The following is a 14,845-nucleotide window of genomic DNA, read 5'->3' as shown; positions in this document are numbered from 1 at the left end:
CCATCATTCCCTGCGGACATGCTTGTCAATTGCTAGGGAAGGGGCGAGGGAGTACTTGGCATCGGCCCCCTCCCGCTCGCCTGCGCCGCGCAAACATCTGCCTCTCCGTCAGACTCCTGACTGCGTTTGCTACCCGAGAAGCGAGGCCCAGCGGAGACCAGGCGTCCCCAGAACATTTTCAGTTCCCCACGTTCGGGGAGGTGGGGGGGAGAGACCATAGAGAGGTCTGTGGAGAGAGCCATCGGGCGCCAGGCACAAGGGAAGCCGGGAAAGAGTATCATATCCGGGAATCATGGGCGACGGGCCCACCGACAAAATGGCAGCCCGGAACTAAACCGGGGGGTGGGGGGGGCGGAGAATTTGTGAAGACGGGAAAGGTACCGCCGCCGCCATTGACGCTGGGAGCCGCAAAGCCCGAGCAAGCCCCTGCAGGACGCGTCAGGGCACCGCCTCCCGGCGACTCCGCGGCTTCCGCCGCCTCTCCCTCGGGCAGGTGGGTAGGAAAGCTGATTCCCGCCCCGCCTCAGGGAAGGGAGCGCGGCGCCTGGCCACTGGGAAGTGACACGCCTCGGCCGGGCGGGTATAACGGGTCGTTCACCGGCCCTTCCCGCAGCCCCTGCTTTTCAGTGCCGCGCGCCGCACGCTCGCCCTCTCCCGTGCTGCCCCTGCCCGCGGGGTCCGGGGCCAGCTGCAGAGGCTGCGCCTGAGCCGCCCGAGGCGGGGCCGGGGTGGGAGACGCTCCCCCCCCCCGCCGCCCTGCTGCCCAGCAAGCGACGCAGGAGGGGCTGCAAGAGGAAGCACTTGCCTTTTGCAGGCCGCCCGTGAAACCGGGAGGCGGCGGCAGCAGCGGCGGCGGCGGCGACGCAGGTCTGCCTCTTTCTACTTGAAGAGAGACCCCGTGAAAGGCTAGAATATCCTATCCGTTGACAGTGAACAAGCGTGTACTGTTTTTCTAAGCACGCAGCATTGCTGCGCACCAGCCTGTGTTTCAGGGCCGTTTTGCACATCGTGCAGAGGCAACCCCACACTTGCCATTGAGCTTCCCGAAGCCGCCTCTCTCTCATCTCCCTGAGAACAGATTGAGAACCTCTGCTTAAAAGACCCTGCTAGGCCAGCTTGTTCAGGGAGTCTACTGACCTAAAGTAGTACAAGAACAACAGAATCTCAGGTCTTTCCCAGCAAGAACACACACTCGGAGTCAGTTGCAAGAAGCATGGGTATGTTTTATGAGACAGCATTTCATCATCATCTTGCCTGAAAGTGAGGCTGTACTGAAGAACATTTTCCAGGTCAAATTGGAAGCGAAAATCAATGTAAAAGTAAATACTGCTGGATCAATAGCATTTTCCAGTCACATAACAATGTGTTTTTATCTATTTTTATTTAGGTTGCCTGCCTCTAAGTTGGAATCAGCTTGCACTACTAGAAGTGAAGTTGACAGTGAATTTTGAGGTTAGCTGCCCGACTTCTCTAACTGAGCGTGTTGAAGGTGACTCTTTCTTAAGAGGTTCTACAGTTACATGTTTTCATGAAGAGAAGTGAGAAACCAGAAGGATATAGACAGATGAGGCCTAAAACTTTTCCTGCCAGTAATTACACTGGCAGCAGACGGCAAATGTTGCAAGAAATACGAGAGAGCCTTAGGAATTTGCCGAAGCCTTCGGAGGCCGCAAAAGCAGAGCAAACTGGGGGTAAAATATCAAGTGAAGATCCCAGGCAAGGGCGAAATCCCCCTAAGTTTGTCACCTACCATAAAGCTTTGCAGGAAATACGCAATTCTCTTCTTCCCTTTGCAAATGAAGCAAGTTCTTCACTAAGAGGAACATCGGAAGTTAATCGACAGATGCTGCAAGATCTACAGGCTGCGGGCTTTGATGAGGTAAAAAACTAAAGTGGTTCTGTATTGCGGGATGCAGGGAAGATGCTCCCCGCCCCCCTTTTAGTATCTGAGGACTGTCCCTTTGTTTGGGGGTGGACATAGTGGGCGCAGAAGTGACTTTCTGTTTAACTTATTACAAGAGGTTTAAAAAACTTGACTGCTGCTCAAGGAATAATGTTAGATTCCAACCTAATTATCAGCACTACCTTTCATGGTGCTCAAAAAGTTACATTTTAAAATCCTCATTAGGAGCTTGGGGGTGGAGAATGCTGTCAAGTCATAGCTGACTTACGGAGACACCCGGTGGGGTTTTCATGGCAAGATACGAACAGAGGAGGTTTGCCATTGCCTGCCTCTGCAACCCTGGTCTTCGCTGAAGGTCTCCCATCCAATTACTAACCAAGGGTGCCCCTGCTTAGCTTCTAAGATCTGATGAGCTAGGGCTTGCCTGGGCTATCCAGGTCAGGGCCTTTGGGGGCTTAGCAATGGGTATTTGCTGAACTTTGAACAAAAGTCAGCTTGTTGATCCCCTTGATTTTATGCCTCTTCTTTTGTTGTGAAATGTCACACTTCTGAAACCTTTCTTCTGTTCTCCCTCCTAAATAGGATATGGTTGTACAAGCTCTAATGCATACCAAAAGCCGCAGCATAGAAGCGGCCATTGAATTTATCAGCAAAATAAGCTACCAGGATCTTCGACGGGAACAAATGGCAGCAGCTGCTGCTAGACCAATTAACGCAGGTTCAAAACAGCCAGGTACGCGTTTTCTACGTCTAGTCTCGGTAAAGAGAAAAGAAATTGGTTATCTTTTGTACATGTAAAAAGCTTTTAGGGGAAAGGGGATGTGGAGAAAATCAGAAATGTACAGTAGTCTATGTTCTGCGTCCTTTCCAAATGTTTAAACACTCTTCTGCAACGCAGTTTATAGTTAGGATATACACGTTGCCCACAATTCTGGATAACAGAACACCAACACCTTTTGTTTAACCGAAAAGCTGATGGGAGCGGGATGGCCTAAAGCAGATGGGAGAGTAAAGAAATGCTTAATCCTTTACAAATCTGCCGTTTCTTTAATTAAGTCCTGATGGGGGTTCCAAACCACATTTGCTTTCTCAAACAACCCGGAGCGCAGGAAAAAGGCCTGCTTGTTTACATAAAAGAACCAAACTATGGGGGCACAGCGCGTTGTCATCTTCCATGTGTGGGTGGTCGCCTGAGAAATACAGTTCGTCCGGGGGAATGCTTTCTAAGTCGGAAGTCAATCCCTTGTATGATTTATTTTGACGCATTTGAAGTTAGCCTCTCTTCCTCACGTGAGGGCACTTGATTATTTAAAATGCCTGAACTGATACAATGGTACAGGTGGCAGTTTTTAAAAAGCGGCACATAGTAACGTGACTGTTTCCTTTCTTTCAAAAAAGCAGGGGGTGCACAGCAATCGGTTAGCCGCAGACAGAGCTGGAAGGGTTCTAAGGAATCCTTGGTGCCCCAGAGACATGGTCCTGCACTGGGAGATGGCCTAACTTTCCACTCAGAAAGTCCTATGCCTCAGGCTGACGTAGGAAGACCCTTGTCTGGTTCTGGAATAGCAGCATTTGCCCAGGCTCCTCCTGGCAACGGGCAACGAGCGAATCCACCACCTCCACCTCAAGTAAGGAGCGTTACCCCTCCTCCTCCACCCCCTAGAGGGCAGACTCCACCCCCCAGAGGAACAACTCCTCCCCCTTCTTCCTGGGAAACAAATTCTCAAACCAAACGTTATTCTGGTAGCATGGAATATATGATCTCTCGCATTTCTCCAGTACCGCCAGGAGCATGGCAGGATGGCTATCCTCCCCCCCCTGTGAACCCATCGCCTATGAATCCTCCTGCACAGGGACAAAGAGGCATTAGTTCTGTTCCTGTTGGCAGGCAGCCAATAATCATGCAGAATTCAGTTAACAGCAAACTTAGTTTTTCCTCTGGCAGGGCTGGAATACAAAATGGCAATTGTCAGACCGATTATATTGTTCATCAAAATATCGTGCCTGCTAACTCAGCAAATCGTCAAGCTCCGCCTCCTTACCCCATGTCTCCAGCTAACCGGCAGAGCCCTACAGCTTTGCAAATGCAAGCAGGAGGATCTGTGGTCCCTTCAGCTTACCCTAATGGAAACATTCCTCAGTCTGTGATGGTGCCGAACAGAAACAGCTACAATATGGAGCTGTACAACGTCAATATTCCTGGAATTCCAACATCGTGGCCCCAGTCCTCACCTGGCAATGGACATGAAGTCTCAGCATGGCAACCAAATATTCCAGTAAGGTCAAATTCCTTTAATAATCCCCTCGGAAATAGACAGAGTCACACTACCAGTTCACAACCTTCAGCCACCACAGTAACTGCTGTCACTCCTGCTCCTATCCAACAGCCAGTAAAAAGCATGCGTGTGTTGAAACCAGAACTGCAGACTGCCTTAGCTCCTACTCACCCCTCTTGGATGCCGCAAGCAGTCCAGCCCATCTCCTTTCCCGAGGGACCGTGCAGTGGTATGACTGTTATGTCACCTGCAGCAGAGGCTCCAAATTATCAAGGTCCACCGCCTCCTTACCCAAAACACTTACTACACCCCAGTCCATCTGTCACTTCCTACGAATCTGTGGCAAAAGCTAGCAAAGAGGATCAGCTCAGCTTGCCTAAGGAAGAAGAGAGTGAAAGGAATGAGAGCAGTGAGGGAACCGATAGAGACAAGAAGCTAATCACAACCTCGCCTGTCCCTGTGAGGAAGATCAAGAGAGATGAAGAAAGGAGGGAGTCCCGCATTCAGAGTTACTCTCCTCAGGCTTTTAAATTCTTTATGGAGCAGCATGTGGAAAACATACTCAAGTCTCATCAACAGCGACTGCATCGTAAGAAACAGCTAGAAAATGAAATGATGCGGGTAATGCCTTTAGTTGTTTTTCCTGTTGTACTTCTCTATGTGTAAAGCGTTGTTCTTGCAACAATTCTGTGAGGCACGTTCAGGCGACAGATGATGAGTTAGCCAGGAGTAGCTCAGTGCCCAAGCCTGTTTAGTCAGAGATCTGTCCAGTTCAGCACGGCCCTCAGGACGTTAGATAATTTAATGTAAATATTTTCCGTTTCTCTGGTATGGAAGGTATAATGGCTTTCATCCTACCCGTTTGAAGGCTTCCTCCAGCTTAGGGGGCCTTCCTCTGGCAGACGCAGATCTTCCGCCGGAGGAAAACTCCTTGGGTGGGAGGAAGGCTTCCAACATTGCCAGCGGAATGCCAAAGCATCATGCAGTAGACAAGCGTTAGAGTGTCGGTAGCAGTAACGAAGGGGTGAACTTCAGAGAATAATAGGAAAAGTGAAAAACCAATCAGTTCTCAAAGTCATCATAATTCTCTAATATGACCGGTTTCGTAGAGGCAGATTATGAAGGAATAGCGGGACTAATAAAATTTTACACCCACAGAGTAAGAAACTGAAGGATGTTTCCTGTTGCTTTCCTCTGAGTCAGCTTTATGCATCTAAGGATTCTTCATCAAGCATGCAGATATAGGTGGGGTTTGTAGGGAAGAAAAGAGAATGTGGTTGCTTGGCTATATAGTTACGCAGGGCATCTAAAGATTTCTATCCAGCTGTGGCAAATTAAACTAAATTTGCTTTGTCTACCTTGCCTTAGGTGCTAGGATGCTCACGTGTGTCTGCCATGCGCACGATTAATTTATGTCAATCTCTATTTCAGTTTGTAGGCTGTTGTCATCTGTTAGGTGATACACAGAACCCTATATTGATTTTTGTTGTGCGCTTTCTTTCTTTCCATCTTTCTTTCTCTCTCTCCCCTCCTCCAGTCTGGTACTTCCTGGGCCTCAAGCCCCAGGTGCATGTGCCTTTAAAATGTTGTTAGCAGTTAGTGGCAGCTTCTGTTCTAGAGCATATATACAGAGGCTAGCTTTGTTTGGGGGTTTTCAAACTTGGTTTTGTTAAGAAATTAAGAAGTGGACATTTTGAGCCTCCCCAAGTGCAAGGAAGCCGGCATAATAAGAACTGCTCTGCGGGCTGCTTTTATTCTTGAGGGCAGTCTGAGGACACGCAGTTGGAATCAAAGGCTGGGGTTGGGGGCCAAGGAAAGGAATCCTATCAAGGATAAGAGAAACCTGAGAAAAATTGGAAAGCTGTTCTCCAGTGCTTTCAGTTAGGGTTAACAGCGCCCGAATTACGGTGTCTGGGTGGAGTCAGAGAAGAGCTTGAAGTTCTCGTGCCATTGCCTATTCCTTCTTTGTAAAGACTTATCTTGCGCTTCGAAAGAGGAGCATTTGGCTAAAAAGGTCCATTAAAGAAATTGCAAAAGGAAGGTGAGCGGACAGGCAGGATGCAGTGGGAAATGGGCTGTTGAATCAAAAGGCAGTCAGGTGTCCCGAAATGCAACAGGGCAATTTCTTTTCCATTGTACATTACAGAGAAAATGGCTGGAGGAGTCCTGAGAGGCAGAGAACCAATCGGAGCTGGTACATATGCGCCCAGCCAAAGGGGTGAAGAGAAGTGCACAGGGTTCTGCCGTGGACTTTAAGCATCCATTTTGCCCAAATACCAGTGATGCTAGTTCCTCCAGGACTGGTCTCTCTCGAAGTCTGATCTTGCTTCTGACGTACAAACTGTTGCTGTGTGAGGCAGAACCTGCTGCCATCTGGTACAGCAAACGTGGGTAGGCCTACCAAATCACTTGATAAATGCTGGGCAGTTGGGGTTGCTCGACTGAGCACCAGTAGGCTTTGCTTAATTTTTGTTAAGGCATGTGGTGTCATGTGGTAGGGCTCTGTCAGGGTAAAACTTGAGATCTCGTCATCAACGGATTGATGCTCCAACAGTTAGGTATCATCCAAATTCAAACTCAGGTTCTTTGTTTTGCTACAAATTGACACATGTTGGGGAAGCAGTGGAACACAGACTGTTTGGTTTTTCTAACGCCAGAACAGGCAGAAGACTTTCAGCTGCATGTCATGGATTTCTACTTTGCAATCCTTTGCTGGACTCTCGGGTGAAGTCCTTTTGAGTGCCTCTGTGCCGCCCTCTAGTTGTCCTTCTCAAAAGTTCTTCCTGTGAAATTGTGTCTTTATGAAATTGTAAGCTCACTGATGTGTTAAGTTAAAGTTCTTGCTCTTTTAAAATGTTCATTCTTAGTCTCTTTCCTTTTCACTTTTACTAACAGCTGATTTAAACTATTAAGGTGTTGGAAGCTTTCCTGACATCTGTAGCCTTCGTTACTGGGTAGGCAAGTATAGACCAAGTATTTAGAGACCAAGTATTATATTTAAAGACTGGCATGGACCCCTTCTTATGGACTCTGCATGCTTACCTGCATTTCAGTTAAGCATGCTTTCTTTCCCTATACTTGGATGTCTTTTTGTTACCGGATTACTAATTTCACTAATCTCACTTTTTGTATTTTGTAGCGCTTTATGGCTTGTGCTCTGCACAAGGGTTCATTGATACATTTACACTGCTCTGTTTTTTCATGCATTCTGCATACTTAAAGCGGTTCGATTATTTAGAGCTCGTGTTATTTTTCCTGCTGGATTTTTATTCATGACGTGTCTTAACGTTATTCAAACGTTTGGTTCAGTTTATCATCATATACATACTTGCGTTAAATCAGATTGTCTTAAGAGTGATGAGCAGATGTGGTTTCGCTGGCTTATACAGGAACATTTCCGTGAAGGAGAGCATTTATAGTCTTCCCTTCCCCCGTAAACGTGTGGCTTTGAGGGAGGAGCGGGAAGGCCTTGCCTCCAGCTTGCCTATTTTCACCAACCCTGTCCAGTGTCAGCACAGTTTTTCACTTGTCCTGTGTCTGTCGGTGCATGGCTTTTAGCGTTTGATCTCCTAAGAATCATCCCTTAACTAATCCCAAGGATCTCACATTTTGTGTCTTTTTAATTGACTCCTTACATGTTGTATTTTTTTTTCAAAGGTTTGACAACATTGTTCCTTACTAATACTTAAGGACCAGTGTTTTCATTTGCTGGTCTTAAACTTGTCTCTAGATGTTGCTTCAAACAGAAAAATACTTGTTCACTTGTCCAATTTCACCTTTGTTACACAGGTTGGGTTGTCCCAAGAAGCCCAGGATCAAATGAGGAAAATGCTATGCCAAAAGGAGTCCAACTACATCCGTCTCAAAAGAGCTAAAATGGATAAATCAATGTTTGTTAAGATTAAGACCCTTGGAATTGGGGCATTTGGAGAGGTCTGCTTAGCAAGAAAGGTGGATACAAATGCCTTATATGCAACAAAAACCCTACGCAAAAAGGACGTGCTGCTTCGGAACCAGGTTGCTCATGTTAAAGCTGAACGGGATATCCTTGCAGAGGCTGACAATGAGTGGGTAGTTCGATTATACTATTCATTCCAAGATAAGGACAATTTGTACTTCGTAATGGACTATATTCCGGGAGGAGATATGATGAGCCTGTTAATTCGAATGGGTGTTTTCCCAGAGAATATGGCCCGCTTCTACATAGCAGAACTGACCTGTGCAGTTGAAAGCGTGCATAAGATGGGCTTCATCCACAGGGACATAAAACCTGATAACATTCTGATTGATCGTGATGGCCACATCAAATTGACTGACTTTGGCCTTTGTACTGGCTTTCGATGGACACATGATTCCAAATACTACCAGAGCGGTAAGAGAAGCCTTCTGTCCAAAAACAGCCTTTAAAAAAACGAGTCCTTTAGCATGTTGCGACTATCATGATTTGTCCTTTAGCATTTGCCCACAAAGTGTTTACTGGTCTAAAGCTGCATGTTCTTGTTTGGCTGAGCACCGGGACGTTCTGTGGAATCATCAACAAGGTTTTGATGCCATCTTCATAATTCACTGTAGAACATAACACGGTCTTAGTAGTTAAAGTCCCCTTCTTAATGCGTGTTTCTAAACCACACGATTTCCTGAAACTCCATCTTCAAATGGGAGGTCACCTGAAAAGAAGGGGAGTAGAGGGGATGCCAGGAACTGTACATATGCGCATCAGGTAATGTGGTAATAAATACAGGTGCTGGAAAACAAATGCTTGAGCGCGGTCTTGTCATTAATAGAAGACTGGTCACCAGTATTGACTAGAAATTGCCTTCTTGGTTACCACACTGTACACAGCAGCATAGGACTGGCTCTTGAAAAGTATTATCAGATACTCGCTTGAGCATGGTCAGTTCACCGCTGATTGCTCTCTTAGCAGTTGTCGAGCCAGTATTTTCAGCACCACCTTTTGTAAGAGAACTCTAAAATGTGTATCCTTTTTGATCAAGACCTTGTAAATTAATATGGACTTGGGGAGCAACCATAAGCAGGTATACTCAGAACAGCGTAAGTCTCATTTTACTTAATGGTACATACGCCCAGGAAACTGTTCTTAGGATTACAACCTCGGTCTGCGAATTGTCCATGCTTTGTTAGTTGTCTTTGGGTTTGGGGGGTTTTTTTTAAACCTTTTCCTTGCCCTGAGGCTAAATCACAGTGAAAGACGCAGAATAAATTCTAATTAGCTTTTTGCTACAGCATAAACCTGAAGCTGCCGTAAGAGAAAAGTGCTTTCATGGGGAGTTTGAGGGCTATGCAAGACTGCTTACGGTTGGTCAGAGTACAAAAAAAAGTGTGTGTGTGGGGGGGGGGGGGTAAACTTCACTAAACCTCTGCAATAATCTGTTACTCCAGTTCTTCAGTGAGACCTTCAGAGTAAAAACCAAGTTTTGGGCTGACTTTGAGCAAACTCAAACTTATTTCCAAAGCTTGGATTTTCACCAACCCCCTCCCTGTAATGTATGACGGACTTTCTGAATGTCCCAAGATACCTTTAATGAAAAGGGTGGGGGAGCTTGTTTTTCTTTTCTGTGAGATCTTTTCTTAAAGAACAGTCAAAGGGCTTCAACAGATTCTGTGGCACCTGGTTGACAAATAAAGCTTAAAATTAGAAGTAGTTCTTTCTGCATTGTAGGTGACCACCCACGTCAGGACAGCATGGATTTCAGTAACGAATGGGGAGATCCAGCAAACTGTAGGTGTGGAGACAGGCTAAAGCCACTTGAACGTAGAGCAGCACGCCAGCACCAGCGCTGTCTGGCACACTCACTGGTTGGGACACCCAATTACATTGCACCCGAAGTATTGTTACGAACAGGTAAGACTTTCACTTATCCTGGTTCTTAGCTGCTGGTTTCTGAAGCCAAAGAATAGGGGAAGGACTAAGGCTCTCAAAAATCAAATCTCTAGTAATAAAGAAGCATTGCTTTGAATTAATCAGTTGCAGAAGCATTGAGCCATCCGTTTCTGTATGTGGCACAGTTATGCAAAATATAAGACTGTAAATGGCTGTAATAGTGTATCCATAAAGTACATCTTTTTTGGGGGGTGGGGGCAGAATCTGATTTGTGCTAGCATTCTAATAGAAGGGACTACCACCCTTCAACAATGCAATATATCCCAACGGAATGAAAATATATCCCACGGGGCTCTTATAAACTCCACGATAAGATCCTACATCTAGCTGATCAAAGAAAGTCAATAAGCTTCATCCAGTGTACTAGTATAGCAAGCAGTTCAGCTGCTAGCAATGCTGGATACAAGTGTTTTGGCGCAAGGGGTTGCTGTGAAGTTAATGTGTGTTGAAAGTTGAGCAATGTTTTTGTACTTATTTGGCACGTGCGCGTGTGTGACAGAACTCTGACTTTTCTGAATCTTTTCAACATAACGTCGTGTTACAGATATGTGAACTTTTATAATGTTGTACTGTATGTAGGTGAGCTGTTGTTTTTAGGTTCATTAATAATGGCAGTTGCCTGTTATTTGGATTAGTATTTGAAGAACAGCCCTTGAGCAGTGAATTGCTGAAAGCCAAAAGCAAATTATATGCCATGTAATTTTTATAGGAATGAATTCTCAAAGCTAAAAGGGATATTGCTGCATCTTAACTCCTGAGTGTGCTTTGCTTTTAGGTTATACGCAGCTATGTGACTGGTGGAGTGTTGGAGTGATTCTTTTTGAAATGCTGGTGGGACAGCCTCCCTTCCTGGCGCATACACCATTAGAAACACAGATGAAGGTAATCGAGAAAATCTGGTGTCGTACCTTTCTCAGACGTGTTCCACTAGCAGTTTGAAAGATAAATCTTCTAAACAGATGATATATACAAACCCTACAAGCACTGGACTTCATTTAAGTAGGATAAACTCTCTGTGATGCTGCCCGTCACAGAGCTTATTCGCTTTTCAGTTGTGACCTGGAACAAGCTACTAGGCTGGAAGTGTCTCCTCTAGGAAGTAAGAGTTGCTGGGCTTCACTGCCGCTTCTCACATTGTTTCAGATGAATGGGACTCATCCCAGTTGATTTGCTATCACAAGGGGTCATGTGCTGAGAGAGCTCTTTGGTCGAGAAGAACATGAATACACTCACAGGCGGTAGTGCTATGATCTTTCACTTGGGGCGCAGGCTCAGAATCACTTGATGACACAGCACAGAATGGATGTGTTGGGCGGGGGTCCGTATGAATTAGTTTGTATTGCACATTCTCTAGAATGTTGGCTATGATGAATGCTACATATCTATATAGGCACAAAAACTCTAGGCACACACTATGTTAGCAATGATGCATTTACCTTTGGCATGTGAGCAATGATGCATTTACTTTTGGCTATGCGGTGCCAGTATGTCTTGAGAAGTTCATTTGCCAATGAAATTAAGCTGGTGCTTGTTTTCTTTGGTCATCTTGTGTGTGTGTTTTACAGGTAAAACTTGTCTTCTAATTGTTGTCTGTCTGTTTTTTACATAAAGGTCATCAATTGGAAAACTTCTCTGCACATCCCGCTACAAGCAAAACTATCGCCAGAAGCATCTGACCTTATTATTAAGCTTTGCCGAGGTCCGGAAGATCGCTTAGGCAAGAACGGGGCAGATGAAATAAAAGCGCATCCTTTTTTTAAGTCTATTGATTTTTCAAGTGATCTGCGGCAGCAGCCAGCTTCTTACATTCCTAAAATTACTCATCCCACAGACACGTCAAATTTTGATCCCGTTGACCCAGATAAATTGTGGAGTGAGGATAAGGAAGGAAATGTAAATGACACACTTAATGGGTGGTATAAAAATGGTAAACATCCCGAACATGCTTTCTATGAATTTACATTTCGAAGGTTTTTTGATGACAATGGCTACCCTTATAGCTATCCGAAGCCTATTGAATATGAATATGGTAATCCTAACGACGTGGAGTCTCAGTCAGATGAAGACGATGAGAGGACCAGCAAAGAGATCCAGAATCGTGATCTAGTTTATATTTAGTAGAAAAAGTAAACCCAGGTGAACCACTGTTTGGGATTTCTCAGATGTGTGTGGCAAGAGAAGCTGAGATGTTACCAGCAAGCTGGGTTTTATGGACAAGGGGCAGGGGGAGAGGGGAAAGGAGACTATCATTGTTGGTTCACCACTTTTTTCCTTCTACCTTTTCTCCCCTTTACGAAGCAGTTAAATCTATTTCAAGCATTAATTTATTCCAGCATTCTTCGTGATAAATATAGAAAACAATAATGTTAGGAAAATAAATTATGAAAAAGCTTTTTGTAAAATATTCAGACTAGGAAATAGGGGTGTGTCTGTTTGTTTGTCTATCTGTCTGTACATAGAAGACATATGTTAACATTTTCTAGAATTTTACGCTGACATTTTTTTTCCTTGTCGTATATACTCTGTGCTTACAAAGTTGGCAGACGCTTTTTTTTTGCTACTCTTAGTGCTCAGGTCCCACTACAGATGAGCCTGGAAAGAGTAAATCCTGCTAGGAATTCCCAGATACAGTTGTAACTGCAGGGTTTATGACTCTGGAAGTAGGAGGCCTAGGTCTCGGTTCTTGTGACCGTAAATGTTGATGAAGACATACACGTTTATTTATTTTTATTCTTTTTAATTTTGCTGGACAATTTGTAAAGCATAACTGGATTGATGGTGCTATGCAATAATGCAGAATTGAGGCTGATCGGGGGTTTGTGTTTGAAGAGCAATATTGGCCTATCACCAAATATCAGCCTAAATAAATTAAGGGTTTTTTTTAAAAAAAATTCTTGTATCCTCAAGATTTTTTAGAAAAAGTTTTGAAAGTGCTCTGGGTTCTGCAATACTTTGTTAATAAGAAGACTCTTAACCCATCACAACATTAGCCAGTGAGATGTGCTCTAGGCTGTCAGTTCTTCTGCTGTTACTTTCCGGGTGCTTTAGCATTCCGACCAATCGGTTTGTTGTTTTAACATAATGTGCATCTTACCCCTTTCTCCCGGATTAATTAATGATTGAAATGAACTCATACCTAATGAGGGATAATGGTCGTGTAGGCTGGTTCTGTGAAAATTCGCTGGTGTCTCTTTGTGTATCGTCATCGTTATCATAAGAGGTTAAATACTGTTTTCTGTGTTGTTCTTGCTTTTACATCAGCCTCCACCTCATGTGTTTCCTGTGTTCTTAACGGTTGGTGCATCCATTAAGAGTTACAACTCTTTTTATGAGCTGCCCCGTCAAATCCAAATGTCATTGCTTTGCTGTTCTGTGTGTATATACATAAACTAGTAGTCCTGCTTCTCCAGAATCAACCGTCTCGACAGCCTGAGCTCGCTCTCATACCAGTGTTTAAGGCTTTGTATATGCTCTGTCATGGTGATTTGTTCTGAAATATTTTGACACGGAGAACTTTCCTCTTCTTTCCCCAAGCGGTGTTTATTCTTTGTCAAAAAATAATTATTCGCTACTACACTTAATGCCTTTTCCTCCGCAAAGACCCAGGCAAGTTAGGGAGCCAGCGGTAGAACTGCATCATATCCCTTCAGACCATTCTCTGAACTGCCTGTTATGCATGCTTACTATGAAGTAATTCCCGCAGTTTTCTGTGGATCTTATTCCCAGGTAAGCATGCACAGAGTTGCTGCCTTGCTCTCTAAATCCTTTGCATTAATATTAGTAGAACGTGTCAGAAGCGTGTGTCTGTCTTCCAGAAAGTAATTCCACCACATTTACCGTTATGATCCGGTCCTCTTTTCAGTGCAAGTCCTATATGTGATAGGTGCAGGGGAGAGCTTCCAGCCGCTCCACCAGGTGTAGAGGTTTCACTGGGAACCAGGGCATGCGTGAGAGCCAGTGTGGTGGTAGTGGTTAGGGTGTGGGGTCTAGGATCTGGGAGACTCGGGTTCAAATCCCCATTCTGCCATGGAAGCTCACTGGGTGGCCTTGGGCCCCTCACATACTTTCATCCTAACCTATCTCACAGGGTTGTTGTGAGGAGGAGAGGAGAATGATGTACGCCATTTGGGGTCCCCATTGGGGAGAAAGGTAAGGTATAAGAGCTGTAAAATAAAATAAATAAATTATACTGAGAGTTCTGCCTGTTCCCTGCCACATACAGGACCCGTGTGTAATTTAAGGGTTGAGGAGGAGGATGCCCTGTAGAATTACATCAGCTTCTGAGACTTGTTTCTGTAAAGCAGATTGAGGGCAGGGTGTCCTTTGTTTAATATTAATGGGAGATTTATTTTCTGTATTTGTCCTGCAAAAATACTGTGATAAATTCCTGATTAAAACCAAATAAATTTAATCTGTTGTTTTTGGTTAGTACATATGTGAAATTGCTTGTCAGATTTGAAATCAACATTTTGTTCGTCTAAACTCATTGGGTGCAATTCAGAGAAAGTTGACCATTCTTTGGATTGAGAGAAGTATGTTGTATGGGCACGGATAAGCAGCTAAGGACCGTTAATTGTCCATGTGACTATATGTCTCCCTGGATTATTTCCATCACGTTTTTCAGTTGTCGAGAGATGCTACAGAGGAACACGTTCATATTAGTAATGATAGCAGTGTTCACAATGGTGTATCCCAAATTAACTGTTAAGAAAGATACTTATATGCAGAGGAATCATGTCAACTCTGCCAGTTTTGAAACAATTC

The 14,845-nt window shown here is 44.7% G+C and overlaps 1 protein-coding gene across 3 annotated transcripts; it reads left to right on the top strand.

Annotated features, from left to right (window-relative positions):
- Nucleotides 1-343: 343 nt before the first annotated feature.
- LOC129329610 (serine/threonine-protein kinase LATS1) lies at nucleotides 344-14,499 on the top strand. 3 transcript variants are annotated; one of them, XM_054979099.1, is made up of 8 exons: nucleotides 344-493; nucleotides 1,388-1,879; nucleotides 2,486-2,636; nucleotides 3,305-4,800; nucleotides 7,969-8,551; nucleotides 9,860-10,042; nucleotides 10,857-10,963; nucleotides 11,693-14,499. In XM_054979099.1, exons 2-8 carry the CDS (start codon nucleotides 1,529-1,531, stop codon nucleotides 12,197-12,199), a joined length of 3,378 nt encoding a protein of 1,125 aa, XP_054835074.1. In that variant the 5' UTR covers nucleotides 344-493; nucleotides 1,388-1,528; the 3' UTR covers nucleotides 12,200-14,499. The 3 variants fall into 3 exon arrangements, with proteins under 3 accessions (XP_054835074.1, XP_054835083.1, XP_054835064.1); XM_054979108.1 differs by having other exon boundaries at nucleotides 3,302-3,531; XM_054979089.1 differs by having other exon boundaries at nucleotides 3,302-4,800.
- Nucleotides 14,500-14,845: the final 346 nt, after the last annotated feature.

This window comes from Eublepharis macularius, chromosome 1, assembly GCF_028583425.1.
Source record: "Eublepharis macularius isolate TG4126 chromosome 1, MPM_Emac_v1.0, whole genome shotgun sequence".
Taxonomy (NCBI): domain Eukaryota; kingdom Metazoa; phylum Chordata; class Lepidosauria; order Squamata; family Eublepharidae; genus Eublepharis; species Eublepharis macularius.
The sequence above is the reverse complement of the archived record's forward strand: the minus strand, read 5'-3'. Positions and strand labels throughout refer to the sequence as shown.